We start from the raw sequence: 18432 nt of genomic DNA on the forward strand, positions 1-18432 counted from the left end.
ACACACACACTTTCACAGATGGTGATCTATTTTACTGACTTTCTGGGAATTACCGCTGAATCATACAACCTTCTCCGACCTAGCAGACTGTGATGAGACAAACATTCAAATCTTGATGCGTCATCTTACACCAAAACAACTGAAATAAGACTAAAATCCTGGCACACACACACTTAAAGTTTCCTTAACAGATGTTAAACGTGTGAGAGACCCCACATACGGTACAACAACACCTAATTATACATATAACAGTTTTGTTCCTATGGTGTGTGGCGAGCAACGATATGGACAATCTCGCCTGATCCAATGTGACTTTAGGGTAAAGTGATGTTTTTGCAACGTGTTCTCGTGAACAGGGAGGAACGGTGGTTTGGTGGTTAGCACTGACACCTCAAAGATAGGTTCCTGGTTCGAATATAGTCTGGGGCCCTTCTGTGTGGAGTTTGCATGTTGTCCCTGTGTCTGCGTGGGTTTTCTCCGGGTTCTCCGGTTTCCTCCCACAGTCCAAAGACGTGCAGGTGTTCGGTTCATTGATGACTCTAAATCACCCGTAGGTGTGAATGGCTGTCTATCTCTGTTCGTCTCTATGTGTCCTGTGATAGACTGGCGTCCTGTCCAGGGTGGACCCCGCCTCACGCCCGATGTCAGCTGGGATCGGCTCCCCCCCGGCCCCGATAGGGACAAGCGGTTGAAGAAGGATGGATGGATGGTCCTCATGAACAACTCATTCGCAGCAACACCTACGTAAAGTTATACACAGAAATAACTGTGTTGGCACCGCGCCAAAACAGGTTTTTCGGGTCAAGCCTAGTGCGTTTGACCAGTGTGAGTGCAACCGCTCCACGCATAACTGCGGCCAGCTGGCCGTCCACGGCCCCGTCTGAGAGAGGTGGGCTTTTGTAAAGCACGTTTGCACGTGTACGAGCACGAGCGTGCGCACGTGTACGAGCACGAGGCCTACGGCGGTTCTGAGGTCATTTCCTGTGCGCCTGTTGGGACGTAGAAAAAAGAAGGAGGGACCATGCGCGGACATTTAAAACAATGGCGGCAAAAGGTTGACGTTGGTGTGATGCGGAGGTGGAGTGTTTACTGCAGATTTGGTTGATGAAAAGATTCAAAAACAGTCGACAAGACGCACAAAAACTCAGAGGTCTACGGAAAGATCTGGAAACAAAGCCACGCATCGCCATGACGTCATCAATGCGTGTGACGTGTCACGGCGTGATGACGTATAGGCAGCAAGAAGCATTCTCCGAGGCCCAGGTAATGTGAGTACAAACGGGCCTGGAGGGGGGGGACAAGGACCCTAAAGCACGGGGCACGGGACAGACGCACAGTGGGAGTGCGCCCGAAGAGAGAAATACAGCTAGCAGAGGAAAACAAATGTACAAAATGTTTTTTTTGCAGCCTCCAAATGCGATTCACTTCTGGCAACTCTGAATATTAAAGTGAACACAAAAGAAATCAGATTGTTAAGGCAGCGTGTTGGAGTGCTGCTGCTGACCTGTGAATCACTGCCTGTAGGAAGAGAGATGGTGGGGGAGGAGGGGGAGAGAAGTGAAAAGATGTTTAGTTCATGGCCCCAAAAAACCTGTGGGATTGTAGAACAACTCCTAAATGAAAATCCAAGATGGGCGCCGCTGAATACATCGTTTTCCGCGCGTCTAAAAAACGAGGATTTTCTGTCACTGTTGGAGGACGAAGAAGAGGAATAGAAAGGAAGAGAAGGGGAATTTACAGAGGGGCCAACAGGGAGGGGTACTGAGTCATGAGGTTGATGTCCACCCGTGGGAACGAGGGAGGGAAGAGAGGAGGAGGGGAATTAGAGGGAGAAAAAGAGGGGAAGTTAAAGCCTCTCTCTCCATCAACCATTTGATTTTCATAACAGGACTTGGAGGGAAAGTTTAGAGTGAAACTTGCACAGCAGTGTGTGACGTTCACTGTATTTCAGCGGCCTGTTGCACCGGCTGACAGAAAACGCTGTAGAACTAAACGCTTTGGTCGCCTCCGCTAAAACGAAAACGAAAAACTAGGTCGCCTGAAATAAAATATTGGTCCCAGAGAGTTTCATCCTGTGCAACGTTCAGGTACAAATGGGAGAAAAAGCCGCCACAAAAGGATCCAGATTGATGCGGCGGAACCAAATCGTTTTCCTTTGCATTCTACGCAGTCTTTGTCAAAACCTGGTGTCCTACATTACCCACAATGCACCCCGCCCGTCGACAGTTAGGTTCAGATTTGGGTGAGTTAAAGTGTAATTCCGGCGCAAAATCATCCATCGATGTATAAACTATAAACATAGAAATCCGGTAGAGTGGCTAACAGCCGGACGTGGCTAACAGTGGTTAGCTCGGGGCAGCACGGTGAAGGCATTCAAAGGTCTTTTTTAACCACTAATACTGCTGAAAATAACAGCAAACCTCTGCAGCAGCATGAGAAGAGTCCCTACAGACAAAACAAAGCACCAATGGGCTCCTTCCTTTGGGATTGACTTTGGTAATCCACTTGAATGGAATTTACTATGAGAGAAGCTGGTGCAGGGGCCAGAAGGTAAGTCTTTAAAACACTCTTTTAATAAACTCTGGGTTCACTAACTACGTTGTTGCTGCTTTGTTGTGTGTGTAGGGACTCTTCTCATGCTGCTGCAGAGGTTTGCTGTTATTTTCAGCAGTATTAGTGGTTAAAAAAGACCTTTGAATGCCTTCAACGTGCTGCCCCGAGCTAATCACTGTTAGCCATAGCCACGTCCGGCTGTTAGCGACTCTATTTGATGAATGTAAGTGCGGAAAGAGACCATAGGGATGATTTTGCGCCGGAACTACACTTTAAGGGCCGCCCATACCCAGAACTATATTAATAAAGTACGCAGCACACAGCCCATATTCAGAAACAACGCCGTTACGGTCATTCCCCGGCCGCAGTGACGGTGCAGAGACGCAGAGAGCGCAGACGCAGAAGATCCTGAAATGAGCAGACTGGGCTTTTTTCAGGAGGGGGTCTTAAAGAGAGCGTTTCAGACCGAGGGCGAATACAGGTATATTCAGACAGACAGAAGTTATGGGACCTTTAAGCAATGTTGCACTTTAGGCCACGCCCCAATCGGTGACGTCACAGCAGGTGCATTTCCTTTGAGAGCTGAGGGGAAACACCTGCTGTGACTTCACCGATTGGGTTTTGTCCAGATTACAAAGACGTGCTTTTAGTTTTAAACTGCAAACAGCAGCTTTTTTGACAGTAAGAACTTCAGAAATTCGGTTTTGGGTCAGAGGAAGAATGTGGTTTCCCAGAGAATTAAGTTGAGAAGGGAGGAAAAAAACTCCGGTTCCCACTCGCATACTTGGGATACTCCTCCTGCCTCACTGGCTCTGGGGTCAAACAATAACAATAAAGCAGGAGATAAACCCCGTATGAGTCACGGAAGTTCAACCTCCTGAGTGACAGCTTCCAGTGGAAACGGGACACACACATGCACCGTGGTGCTATCAAGCCCCGCAGAGTGACTTCCTCCGTATCAGTGCGACGCCCCCCCCGATCCCTCCGGAGCTTCACCGTGTGGAGGAAGCCTGGAAGCAGCTCAGGAGATCCGACGCCTGGACAAACTCTGGGTGGAAAAAATCCCCTCATCGGGCCCTGGAAACATGTGTGTTCAGCGCGGACTTATGCAACTCTGACCGAGTTTTTTTGGGGGGCAGGTGGGAGGGGCGGGGGGTTGTCAGAGGCTGTTAGAGGAGGGAAAGCACCCGAGCGAGGGAAGGAATGTGATTTTTTTTCACCTTTCGCAAAAGGAAAGAGTCCACGCGGTTTACCGCACAGGTGAATTACTTCACACACTTCAATCAAACAAACAGGGAATGAAAAATAAGTGTGGAACGTTTATTTACAGGCACACAGAAGCAAAATATGCCTGAAAGTAAGCAGCATTTTAACATATAGCCCCTTTATTTTTGCATTATGTGACAATTAAGCATCTTTTTAGACGTATTTTCATCATAAATGGCCAAAGACTATATAGGTGTTTTATAGTCTATGGCATGGGGGTCAAAGTGATCCAGTAAAGAGTCGCTGTGGCTGCAGGTTTTCATTCCAACCAAGCAAAAACACACCTGACTCGACTGACTCAATCACCTGAACTGCCGTCACACAGTTGATTTGTTGGACCAGGTGTGTTTTTGATTGGTTGGAATGAAAACCTGCAGCCACACGGCAAAATGAATACATCAGGAACAGCAAATGGTAGTCTCATTATGACAGCAATATATATGACAATGTCACAGCACTTCCACCAATGTTTCCGTGTGCGTATGTGTAGATATTGGCCCGAATACTTCATTGAGCATTAGCGCTTTTACAAGTAACCCTGACTGCAACACATACAAAAACTCATCCACACTCAGCTCGGCTGCTCGTCAGAACAGATAGAGATTGACCCAAGAGGTAAAAAAGAGACCGGGATAACAGGTGTAAATTAGCTGCTAGCTACAGTCTTATTATGACAGCATCACCTCGCTCTCTCTGTCCTGAGCCAATAGGAACGCGCTCTCCCTCTCTCTCTCTGTCCTGAGCCAATAGGAACGCGCTCTCCGTCGCTCTCTCTGTCCTGAGCCAATAGAAACGCGCTCTCCCTCGCTCTCTCTGTCCTGAGCCAATAGGAACGCGCTCTCCCTCTCTCTCTCTGTCCTGAGCCAATAGGAACGCGCTCTCCCTCGCTCTCTCTGTCCCGAGCCAATAGGAACGCGCTCTCCGTCGCTCTCTCTGTCCCGAGCCAATAGGAACGCGCTCTCCCTCGCTCTCTCTGTCCTGAGCCAATAGGAACGCGCTCTCCCTCGCTCTCTCTGTCCTGAGCCAATAGGAACGCGCTCTCCGTCGCTCTCTCTGTCCTGAGCCAATAGAAACGCGCTCTCCCTCGCTCTCTCTGTCCTGAGCCAATAGGAACGCGCTCTCCCTCTCTCTCTCTGTCCTGAGCCAATAGGAACGCGCTCTCCCTCGCTCTCTCTGTCCCGAGCCAATAGGAACGCGCTCTCCGTCGCTCTCTCTGTCCCGAGCCAATAGGAACGCGCTCTCCCTCGCTCTCTCTGTCCTGAGCCAATAGGAACGCGCTCTCCCTCGCTCTCTCTGTCCTGAGCCAATAGGAACTCGCTCTCCCTCGCTCTCTCTGTCCCGAGCCAATAGGAACCCGCTCTCTCCCTCGCTCTCTCTGTCCTGAGCCAATAGAAACGCGCTCTCCCTCGCTCTCTCTGTCCTGAGCCAATAGGAACGCGCTCTCCCTCGCTCTCTCTGTCCTGAGCCAATAGGAACGCGCTCTCCGTCGCTCTCTCTGTCCCGAGCCAATAGGAACGCGCTCTCCGTCGCTCTCTCTGTCCTGAGCCAATAGAAACGCGCTCTCCCTCGCTCTCTCTGTCCTGAGCCAATAGAAACGCGCTCTCCCTCGCTCTTTCTGTCCTGAGCCAATAGGAACGCGCTCTCCGTCGCTCTCTCTGTCCTGAGCCAATAGGAACGCGCTCTCTCTCTGTGTCTAAAATGACCCGTGATTGGCCTTATTCTCCCGTCACGGACTAGCTTTTGTAAGCAGAGCAGTACTACGAGTATAATTGAAAATAAACTTCCTACTGCAGCTTTAAAGGTGTTAAAAAGTCACATTTATCTGCCACAGACATCATCAGAACCATTTGAGTCGTCACAAACAAAAGCTTTTTTTAAATCAGAGAAAGGAAGGAAACCCCCAAACGTTTGCCGTTGTTATTCTTTTGGTGGACGTTAGGATCAATGTTTTCCATCTTCGCTGAGACAGTAGGAGGCAAGTGAGGGAGAGAGAGAGAGAGAGAGAGAGAGAGAGAGAGAGAGAGAGAGAGAGAGAGAGAGAGCATGATGATGATGATGAGAGATGAAGGCTCTATTGATTGTTGCCCACATGTAAGGGATACAGCAAGAACCCACACAGAATTTAGAGAGGAGAGGAGAAGATATTTGCATCACACACAGAAGAACACACACGCACACACACACACACACACACACACACACACACACACACACACACACGCACGCACACCTGAGTTCCTCCCGGTAAAGTAAACTCAAAGTCGATCTACGTTGTGTTTTATCTTTTCTCTCCTCTTTCCAGTTCTACATCTGGTCTGTGTTTAGAAGGACTTTCTCTCTTATCATACTGTACATGCTCGCACACACACACACACACACACACACACTGTTTCTCACACACACACACACACACACACACACACGCACACACACGCTACTGGCAGCCTCGTAAACTCTTGTTCACAGTCGGCTCGTTCGTTAACTCTCTCTTGAGCTGTAACGCAAACAAAGAAGAAGGAGAGAACTGCGTGCGATGAAGTTTGCAGAGTTAAAAGCAGGCCGGCCGCCGCGGTGCAAATCTCCCATCATGCATCAGGGCTGCATCACCTGAGCTGTTGCCAGGCGTTCATGTAAGTGTAGAACAGCAAAGTCTAGATCAGATGATATACGACAGAATGGCATTGACTTGTATTGTCCTGCAGGCTCATTTTTACATGATTGTTATTGTGAGATCTTGCAGCCTCAGTGAAAAGCTTGAAACAATGACTCTGCTGTCGTCTACGTGGTGACCTGCGCACACAAAGACACGCATCTGAAACCAAACCAGGAGCAGCCAAACCGTCTGTCAGCACCACCACAAGATTCTGATTTAGAGGAAGTTCCTCTGGAAGACGGACTTGTAAACTCTGAGGTGGACGGCTGAAATAACAGAAACAGCTCCTGTGAAGCTTTAAAGTGTCTCAAAATCACGCTCATACGTGACAGGTCTTCAACCGAGATTTAAAGTGAGAAACTGCCACGAAATGATCACAAAGAGATGCTAAAGCAACACGAGTATGCACAAAACGACCAAAAATGACCACAGGGATGTAAAACGACCACAGAGAGATGCTACCTGACTGGAAATAGACAAAAAACGACCACATAGAGACAAAAACTATGACAATGACACACAAAATGATCAAAAATAGATGCAAAACCACCACAAATGATGCAAAATGCCTAAAAATAGATGTCTCCTTCACTGAAAAGCTCATTCTCATCCTGATTCGTGATTGGCTCCCACACTAGTTGTGATGTCACAAAACTGCGCTCATATGCAACACTTCTTCAACAGAGATTTAAAGTGAGAAACTTCAGCAGATGAAGGAACACCTGAAGTTTAGATCTGCGAGGATAACTGTGCGATAAAGTCAGCAGGAGTTACAGGTGCGGAAACAATAGAGCGACAGGTAGAAGAGACCAAACTCCCAGTTCACATTCCGCTCTCCACACCCATAACGTGCTGCATTCAGGAGCGTCTTGTAAACACCAGCGAACCAGAGCCGCAGAAAGTCACATCTGCTGTAGTCAGTTATTCACATAGATGGATGGATCACTGAAGTAGTATGCACAAAACGACCAAATATGACCACAGGGATGTAAAACTATGACAAAGACACGCAAAGAATTAAAAATAGATGCAAAACCACCACAATAGATGCAAAATGACTGAGAACTGATGCAAAACCACCACAAAGACACAAAATGACTAAACATAGATGCAAAACCACCACAAAAAGATGCAAAATGACTAAAAATAGATGCAAAACCACCACGAAAAGATGCAAAATGACTAAAAATAGATGCAAAATGACTAAAAATAGATGCAAAACCACCACGAAAAGATGCAAAATGACTAAAAAAAGATGCAAAATGACTAAAAATAGATGCAAAACCTCCACAAAAAGATGCAAAATGAGTAAAAATAGATGCAAAACCACCACAAAAAGATGCAAAATGACTGAAAACAGATGCAAAACCACCACAAAAAGATGCAAAATGAGTAAAAATAGATGCAAAATCACCACAAAAAGATGCTAAATGACTAAAAATAGATGCAAAACCACCACAAAAAGATGCAAAATGACTGAAAATAGATGCAAAATGACTTAAAATAGATGCAAACAATTACAAAGACACTAAAAACAATAAAAAATGGAGGTAAAATGACCACAAATAAAAACAAAATGACCACAAAACATCAAAAAGCAGACTTTGAATTTGGGCATCTCTTCAAACAAAACATAAGAAGATTCAACTGCTCAGAAAAACGTGTATATGCAAGACTGTGTCTATGCTTCCTGTTGCCCCAAAGCGTTTGGAAAAGTTTGAAACATCACAAATATATCATTCTTACATCAATTGTCCACTTGCACATATGCTCTGCAGGCTCTTTAAAGTTGCATAATGTCAGTTTATCCAGCTTTAATGTGAAATTCCCACTTTTTCCAAGCAGAATTGACTCATTTTTGAGGCTCTCTTGTGTAAAAGTCTGATATTTCCTGCAGCCAGTGAACGCGGCACACTTCTTCACCAGCTGACAATAACAAACCCTCCAATAATAAACCTCTCCCTCACTCACACCCGGGGTAAATGTGGAGATGGGCCCGTGCACGGTGACTGCACACAGCTTTCAGTCCTGAGTCATGAACAAAAGTCCCAGAAAACACACACACACACACACACACACACACAAGAATGAATGTGTGCTTAGAGCAGAAAGTTTGACACCACTGAAGCTGCTTCAACTCTCCTGCAGCTGCTGTAAAGTGACTCCAGGTGTGTGTGTGTGTGTGTGTGTGTGTGTGTGTGTGTGTGTGTGTGTGTGTGTGTGTGTGTGTGTGTGTGTGTGTGTGTGTGTGTGTGTGTGTGTGTGTGTGTGTGTAGTAGTAGTAGTTTAATTTCCTCTTACCTCTCGGCGGAGGCTTGCTGACCAGCTCCGCGACGCGCCTCTGCAGCCGGACCACTCTGTCCTCCAGCGCGCCGGACCGGTGACAGGCGGACACCAGCTCTCCCTCCAGCTCCTGCAGGATGCTCACCGAGTGCCGGGAAAGATCCGAGAGCTGCCGGAGCACCGAGCACAGGGTGAAGCCGCACACGTCCGCCAAGTCCCCGAAAACCTCCGCCTGCTGCTGCCGCGGACGCGCCTCCAGCAGCGGCAGCAGCCTCCTGCCGTCGGGCTTGCACACATCTTTTGGATGTATCGTCCGTTTGCAAAAAGGCATGATTACTCCACACGCAAAAAGATACAGAAACAAACTCCTCAGATAGTCAAGTTATATCCCCGTGGTCCTTCTCCCTCCGGTTGGCGCGCAGACGCATGCTCCGGACCCTCCGGGGGGAAGAGCTCCGCCGCAGTTGGAGAGCTTTGGGGCCAGTTGCGCGTCGTGCGCCCTCATTGTTTTTGACTGCGAGCCTTTCTCCCTTTCTCTTTTTTTTTTTTTTTTTTTGGTGGAGGAGAGCTGCTGTGATGATCGGTGTCAAAGCAGCCAGAGTGTACCACACAGAACTTCCGGTTTGAACTTTCAAAATCAAAGCCTTAATTCCTCTTTTTCTGTATTTTTTAATGGATTTTTTGCTTCTGCCACTTTTTTCGAGTATTTATGTATTTTGCTTATTCATGTCAATCTTATTTACAGTGCCAAATACTAACAAAAGTTGTCTCAAGTCACTTTAAACAGAGTAGGTAAAGACCACACTGTCTTATTTATGGTGTACAGAGACCCAACAATTCCCCCATGAGCATCTTTAATAAAAATAGTAATAATTAAATCATTCTTGTTGTTTCTTTTTTTAATAAGTGAAATTCTAATATGTCAAATTTGTCTTGTAGGTGATTTTAAGCGTTTTGTCATTTAAATGTTGTTCAAAATAAAAATTAAATGATGCGTTGATCAAATTATTGTCATTAATTATTATTATTATTATTATTATGACAATGATTATTGTCATCAAGAAGGCCGGCTCCATCCTGGGACGCCCTGTGGACTCAGTGCAGGTGATGGGAGAGAGCAGGATGATGGACAAGCTGTCCTCCCTGCTGGTGCAGGAGTCCCACCCCCTGCAGGTCACTCACACAGCACTTTATTGCTTATTTTTGCTATATTTTTATCTTATTTTGTCATATTCTGTTGCTGCTGTGACAAAAGAATTTCCCTCGTCTGCGGGACATTAAAGGTTTTCTGATTCTGATTCTGATTACTTCACACATATTCACACTATAAGGCAGGGGTGCCCAACTCCGGTCCTGGAGGGCCACCGTCCTGCATGTTTTAGGTTTCTCCCTGCTCTAACACACCTGAGTCTAATCATGTACTCGTTATCAAGCAGCTGAAGCTTGTGACAGGTTTGAAAACCGTCAGACTCAGGTGTGTTAAAGCAGGGAGACACCTAAAACATGCAGGGCGGCGGCCCTCCAGGACCGGAGTTGGGCTCCCCTGCTATAAGGTAACATCCTATAACATATAGCCTAATATACAGGCTATAATATACAGGCTATAAATGCACAAAACTTACCAAACAACAAAAATAATATTGCAAAATAATGACATCATCTTTTCTCCAATAGTTTAACCATTTTACTGAGTTTTTAGATGTATTGTAAATGTATTCCTGCAGGCTTCATTGTGCTGCACACTCACTTCCGGTTCACTTTAACGCACCTTAAAGCTTTTACATCCATCCTTCATTTTTTTTTATAATTGCAATATTCTGAACTGAGTCTTTTTGGGGACATTTTCCGGGCACTTTGTCGTTTTTTGTCTTCTAATCGTGCTTTTATTTTGAAGGTCAATGATCCAACACCAGCTCTTATTTTGTCAGGCTTGACTCGGTGACACGGGGCGCAACAGTCCGGTGTTTCCCCCGAGGAGGAGAAACCTGTGCCGGAGGGAGGAGGGATGAAGAAGAAGAGAGAGATGGAGGGAAAGGAAGAAAGAGGGAGGAGGAGGAGAAGAGGGATGGAGACGGACCAACTCTTCTCTTCTGGAGTCCTTCGTGCACAGCTGCGCGTAACAGAGCGCGCCCGCGTGCGCATCCGCGTGCATGTGTGACAGTTGGGAAGGAAACGAGCAGGAGAAGAGAGTTAGTCATGTTCAAGTTCGTTTCTGTTCTTGAAGAATCAGCAGTTTTTCACGTTTGTCCTCAGTGTTACGGTCATGCTCTGGGAAAGAGAGAGAGATTTAAACAGCTGGGTCTGGAAAAGAGGAAGAAGAAGAAGAAGAAGAAGAGAAGAAGAAGAAGAAGAAGAGAAGAAGAATCAGAAACAGAGAGGACATGAATTCCTGTCCTCTAAGTGAATCCAGGTCCAGACCTCCACTCCAGCCTCATGTGTCCAGATGAGGACAATACACACTTCAGATCAGGACCAGAGTCAGTTACACACATGGATGGATCCCTGAACGTGCACGGGCCCAGGGCTCCATGAGCTCATCAAATGATCACAAAGAGATGCTAAAGGACCACAAGTATGCACAAAACAACCAAAAGTTACCACAGGGGTGTGAATCGACCACAAAGAGATGCTAAACGATTGGAAATAGACAAAAAAACGACAACATAGAGACAAAAAAATGACAAAGACACGCAATTTTGGCAATTTTTCCTCTGCTGCTAAATGAATTCCCTCTCTAAATCACATAAATTATGTCCTACCATCAAGTTTTTAATTTTGCACATATTTCAGATCATAACTAATAACATTGGTAAATATTGAGCAGTTTCTTCTTTCCTATCAAAAGTTATAGAGGGAAACAAATTATTTCAGACTGTATTTTCTGCAATATTTTCGTCTGCCACAACATATATCCCCCCCTCTAAAACGCACAGTTGATGTCCTATCATCAAGTGTTTAATTTTGCACATATTTCAGATTATAACTAGTTACATTTGTAGATATGGAGACGTTTCTTCTTTCCTATCAAAAGTTATAGAGGGAAACAAATTATTTCATGCTGTTTTTTCCATGGTTTCCAGTCTGCACATGCGTGTATCCCCATTGTGATGCACAGACGTTGCCTACGGTGAACATAGGAATTAAAGAACGGCCTGCACAATCATGACCTGACGTGGTTCCTGATTGGCTGAGAGGTGGACTGAACCTTTTGTTGTGGTCAGCATGTTTTTGCAATTTCCATCACATATCGACTACCAATCCAAACTTCTGTCTCTGGTGTTTTCCAACACAATGAGGAGCTGCGACCTTTGACCTTTCACACTGTTGATTATTAGCAACATTGATCTCAGTCTTTCCCATCCCTCGTTTAGTTCATGACGCACAGGAATAGACGTTCACCGTGTCTGTGAGCTGTTCTCCGCGCTGGTTTTTCTGCTCCGAGCAGCTGAAACTACATGTAATATTTAAAAGGGAGAAAAACTGAGAACGGAGACCTCAAAGCAATTTCAGTCAAAAGCAACTGGACTTGGTTATTTGTGTAGGAAGACGTTTCACCTCTCATCCAAGAGGCTTCATCAGTTCATGTATGCATCTGACCAGGCTGGGACTGGTCCAGGACCAGGACCAGGACCAGGCTGGGACTGGACCAGGACCAGGACCAGGCAGGGACTAATCCAACTATCTGGTGTGAGATCCAGGTGTTTAACCTCTCACAAGGTCGATGATGTCACTGGAACCCTTTGTGCTCCAAGTGCCAACGACTGTCGTTAGAGTGACAGTCGTTGGTGGGAAGATGGTTTCGACTTCATTGGTGCTCTACTGAGTCTGAACGACAGTCATTGGAGTCACAGGAGGCCGTTTGTGAACAGTTGTTCTTTGAGGTTAGATTGTTGAATGAAGGGATGAAAGGGCAGCATTGTAAATTGGAGATAAGTGGTGTCTCAGACCTCCTCCTCTGTTTAGCGATGGTTTCTCCACTTTTACATAGATGCTTCTTTTACTCCTCTTTCAAACCATATGTCCTCTCTGTCCAGGATTTGGACATTGCTGTCATCAAAGGAGTGGGCTTTCTCCTTGAGTGGACAGCAGAGTCCAGGCCTGAGGAGTTAGCTCTCCTGTGTTGGGACGTGCGTTTATGTAGTGGTTGTTTTGTTTCCCCGATGTAAAGATCTTTGCATTCCTCGTTGCATTAACAGCATAAACCAGATTGCTTTTGTCTGTGTTACAGGGTTTGATATACCCGGTATTTCAATCTCACACCAGTTAGTTTGGACCAGTCCCAGCCTGGTCCTGGTCCTGGTCCAGTCCCAGCCTGGTCCTGGTCCTGGTCCTGGTCCAGTCCCAGCCTGGTCAAAAGCGTACATGAACTGATGAAGCCTCTTGGATGAGAGGTGAAACGTCTTCCTGACAAATAACCAAGTCCAGTTGCTTTTGACTGAAATTGCTTTGGGGATAACGACGACCTGGACACATGAGAACATTCACAGGCTAAGAACGGAGAGAACTCTTGAGGAAAAAATACAAAATGTGGAGCAGGAATGCATCTTCTTCTCATCGTGCGACCCTTCAGATGTTTCACTTTCCCTGTGAGGTTGAGCACATCCTCGGCTCTCCTGTTCAAATCTCCTGCGTGAGTCTTTACAGCGCGACACGCAACACTTTCCAGGACTCTCCACTTTCTCCGGAGCCTTGTGAAAACTCCCCCCGTCCCTTTCCTCGAGGCCCGTGAACGTACCCCCCTCCTCCCCTGAAAGAAAAGAAAAAGCACATCTGGTCCTCAGAGCGCCCCCTGGGCCCCCTTTAGCAACCCCTCCCAGACGTGAACTTGGCCTACCTAAATGTTTTTGTTCATGCAGGCTGTGTCTGTCCTACGGAGAGAGGGGGATGGAGAGAGAGAGTGAGAGAGAGAGAAAGTGAAGGAATTTCAACATAAACTGCTTTTTATTGACACAATTGAAAACATCAACATGAGGGTTTTATGAGAGACAGAAGAGAGGGATCGTGTGTGTGTGTGTGTGTGTGTTTGCGTGTGTGTGTGTGTGTGCGTGTGTGTGTGTGTGTGTGTGTGTGTGTGTAAGAAATGTTGATATAAACCGCTCTGTGCAAAGAGGCTGGAGAAAAGAGAGAAGAAGCGGAAGGGAGAGGCCACATTACATCATCACCCGTGCAGTTGCACCGCCGCGTTCCACCAATCCTATCAGTCTTGTTGTCACCCGGCCAATCAGTTGCCGTGACAACCAACATTTTTCAACTGGATGTCAATTAACCGACGTGTGCCGGTCGACCACGGCGGGTCAAACCGACCATGCGAGCCCCTGGCTGTCAACGAGCCAATCAGCCGACAGTCAGTCAATCACATGGAAGCGATTGATTAGAAACAGCTGTCCTCACCCACTCTCCCTCCATCCTCCTCCTCTTCCTCCTCCTCCTCCTCCTCCTCCTCAGATGACTGAGTTCATTGTTTCAGCAGCTCGGCCCACTCGTGCACAAACAGGGCGCACGCTCCACATGTACCTCCATTACTTCCCCTCCCTTCTTCTCCATTATTATCATTATTATTGATGTTATTCAGTCTTTTTCACCGCACACACAACACTGCAGTCCGTCGTCACCTCAACCAGAGCGACTCATGTGGGTGATGAGTTTATTTCTGCGGTTACCGACCCACCGGAGGGTCCCGAAATAAATCTGAGGGGTCACATGACGACTGAAGTAACACCACACACATTGTTTTTGGTGGTTCTTGTGAAATAGCCGACTGCAGGGCGTCCCAATTTCAAATTATTCATTCATTCATTCATTCATCATCAACCGCTTGTCCCTGACGGGGTCGTGGGGGGCTGGAGCCGATCCCAGCTGACATCGGGCGTGAGGCGGGGTCCACCCTGGACAGGACGCCAGTCTATCACAGGACACATAGAGACGAACAGAGACAGACAACCATTCACACCTACGGGTGATTTAGAGTCATCAATGAACCGAACACCTGCACGTCTTTGGACTGTGGGAGGAAACCGGAGAACCCGGAGAAAACCCACGCAGACACGGGGAGAACATGCAAACTCCACACAGAAGGGGCCCAGACGGGATTCGAACCAGGAACCCTCTCGCTGTGAGGCGACAAGACGAGACACAAGTATTTCCTGATATCTTTCCTTCTAATTTCATAAACAAAGACTCTAAACACTGCAAATGAATCATCTATCCACATACATGTAACAATTTGTAATGCAACAAATATATAGGAAGATATGTTCCAGGTCAAAAACACATAAATGACGAACGACACGTCACTTAAAGTGGAATTCAGGCGCAAAATCATCCCATTTACATTTATCAAATAAGCCACGGAGACAGTTTTTTTACGTGTAACAACTATTAACGGAGAAATCCAGGAGAGTCGCTATCAGTCGGACGTGGCTAACAGTGATTAGCTCGGAGCAACAAGGTGAAGGCATTCAAAGGTCTTTTTTAACCACTAATGCTGCTGAAAATAACAGCAAACCTCTGCAGCAGCATGAGAAGAGTCCCTACACACACAACAAAGCACCAATAGGCTCCTTCCTTTGGGATTGACTTTGGTAATCCACTGTAATGGACTTTACTATGAGAGGAGCTGGTACAGGGGCCATTAGGTAAGTCTTTAAAACACTCTTTTAATAAACTCTGGGTTCGCTAACTACGTTGTTGCTGCTTCGTGTCCGCACAAATTGTCCATTAACCCTTGACGTTAACTAAAGACGTATTGCAGGTAGATGATAATGACTTTTAATGGATTGAAAGACAAAACGGTTGAGACACTACACCGCTTCATTCAACGGGTTAAATGTCCTTTTCCCTTATCATTGGTTGGTTGCTAGGAAACACGTAATCTGTAATCATCAATCATGTAAACAGGAAGTGATAGCAGCTTCCTGAGCTGTGATATAACTTCCTGAAAAACACTTTTAACTTACACGTCTAAACTTTGTATACGTAGGTTTAACTTTTATTTACCATATCTATTTATTTATGTTATATTCTGCAGATTAAATCTTAATCCCCACTCTTGATCAATGCCCCAATTTCCAAATGATGCATTTAAAAACATGTTTTTAATATTTATGACCTAAGATGTTGAATTATGCACGAGTCCGGCACTTCGACTGTCTCCAGACTTCACTCCTGGACTCTCACAAGTGCAGCCTGATGATAATAATAAAGCTCCAGTGTGATGTTTCCAACAGACGGAGGACGTTTACAGTGTGGATGCATTGATACACTTATAGTGACGGTTGTTAATGTGAACGTGTGCAGCCGTCCCGCGTGTTTAATCCTCTGTACGATAACGCGACATGTTGGTTTTCTGTTCTTTTGAGTGGATGTTTTTCTCCGCGCCGCACATTTCTTGTGATTTTTCCTCAGCATCCAGCCAAACGCACTTCAAAGCCTGCAGTGTGTGTGTGTGTGTGTGTGTGTGTGTGTGTGTGTGTGTGTGTGTGTGTGTGTGTGTGTGTGTGTGTGTGTGTGTGTGTGTGTGTGTGTGTGTGTGTGTGTGTGTGTGTGTGTGTGTGTGTGTGTGTGTGTGTGTGTGTGTGTGACTCAAATGTGATTGTTGCTCTGCTCACGAGGGGATGCAGAGCAGGACCAGAGCAAAGCACGCGTCTGGCGAGTCTCATATTTCAAATGTTCAAAGACTTGACGTGCGTGTACGTGTGTGTGTGTGTGTGTGTGTGTGTGTGTGTGTGTGTGTGTGTGTGTGTGTGTGTGTGTGTGTGTGTGTGCGTGTGTGTGCGTGCACTTGTTTGTTTACGAGAGCTGGTCCCAGGCCTATAAAAAAACGGGGACAACTCTGCCACTTCTGATTTGTTAATAAACCGCAAACTCTTAAAATGTTTTTTACGTGGTGTTTCATTTTCCTCACACACTCGCAGATCTGTTCACGACAGCTCGTCATCCGCGTACCTCAAATACTCTCACACACACGTGAAAGGATGTAGTTTATAAAACAGGTAAAGCGCGTGCACCTGATGTTTCCGTAGATGGTTACGGTTAGATGGTTAAGGTTAGATGGTTACGAGGCAGCTGTCCAAAGCAAGACACAACTATTATTACTACTTAAGCGTCACAATTTGAACCAGAAACCATCTAACCGTAACCATTCAAGGTCAACGCCAGACCTTAACCATCTAACCGTAACCATTCAAGGTCAACGCCAGACCTTAACCATCTAACCGTAACCATTCAAGGTCAACGCCAGACCTTAACCATCTAACCGTAACCATTCAAGGTCAACGCCAGACCTCAACCATCTAACCGTAACCATCTAACTTCAACCATCTAACCGTAACCATCTAACCGTAACCATCTAACCGTAACCATCTAATCGTAACCATCTAACAGTAACCATCTAACCGTAACCATCTAACCGTGACCATCTAACCGTAACCATCTAACAGTAACCATCTAACTGTAACCATCTAACTGTAACCATCTAACAGTAACCATCTAACCGTAACCATCTAACTGTAACCATCTAACTGTAACCATTCAAGGTCAACGCCAGACCTCAACCATCTAACCGTAACCATCTAACCGTAACCATCTAACCGTAACCATCTAACCGTAACCATCTAACCGTAACCGTCTAACTGTAACCATCTAACCATAACCATCTAACTTCAACCATCTAACCTCAACCATTCAAGGTCAACGCCAGACCTCAACATCTATCCGTAACCATCTAACCGTAACCATCTAACTGTAACCATCTAACTGTAACCATCTAACTGTAACCATCTAACTGTAACCATCTAACTGTAACCATCTAACCGTGACCATCTAACTGTAACCATCTAACCGTGACCATCTAACTGTAACCATCTAACTGTAACCATCTAACCGTGACCATTCAAGGTCAACGCCAGACCTCAACCATCTAACCGTAACCATCTAACTGTAACCATCTGACTGTAACCATCTAACCGTAACCATCTAACTGTAACCATCTAACCGTAACCATCTAACCGTAACCGTCTAACTGTAACCATCTAACTGTAACCATCTAACTGTAACCATGTAACCGTAACCATCTAACTTCAACCATCTAACCTCAACCATTCAAGGTCAACGCCAGACCTCAACATCTATCCGTAACCATCTAACCGTAACCATCTAACTGTAACCATCTAACTGTAACCATCTAACTGTAACCATCTAACCGTAACCATCTAACTGTAACCATCTAACTGTAACCATCTAACCGTAACCATCTAACTGTAACCATCTAACTGTAACCATCTAACTGTAACAATCTAACTGTAACCATCTAACTGTAACCATCTAACCGTGACCATCTAACTGTAACCATCTAACCGTGACCATCTAACTGTAACCATCTAACTGTAACCATCTAACCGTGACCATTCAAGGTCAACGCCAGACCTCAACCATCTAACCGTAACCATCTAACTGTAACCATCTAACCGTAACCATCTAACTGTAACCATCTAACCGTAACCATCTAACTGTAACCATCTAACTGTAACCATCTAACTGTAACCATCTAACCGTAACCATCTAACTGTAACCATCTAACCGTAACCATCTAACTGTAACCATTCAAGGCCAATGCCAGACTTCAACCATCTAACCGTAACCATATGTGTCCGTAGATGGTTATAGTAAGCTGGTTATGG

The 18432-nt window shown here is 45.8% G+C and overlaps 1 protein-coding gene across 1 annotated transcript in view; it reads right to left on the bottom strand.

Moving 5' to 3' along the window:
• Window positions 1-9110, bottom strand: part of nhsl2 (NHS-like 2) — a 163134-nt gene extending 154024 nt beyond the window's left edge. Inside the window, exon 1 of the mRNA XM_083937461.1 lies at window positions 8774-9110. Within this exon, the coding sequence (XP_083793587.1) occupies window positions 8774-9086 (313 nt within the window). The 5' untranslated portion in view covers window positions 9087-9110. The remainder of the gene's footprint in view (window positions 1-8773) is intronic.
• Between the last annotated feature and the right edge of the window lie 9322 nt (window positions 9111-18432).

This window comes from Echiichthys vipera (genome assembly GCF_963691815.1).
Source record: "Echiichthys vipera genome assembly, chromosome: 22".
In the NCBI taxonomy this organism is placed as follows: domain Eukaryota; kingdom Metazoa; phylum Chordata; class Actinopteri; order Perciformes; family Trachinidae; genus Echiichthys; species Echiichthys vipera.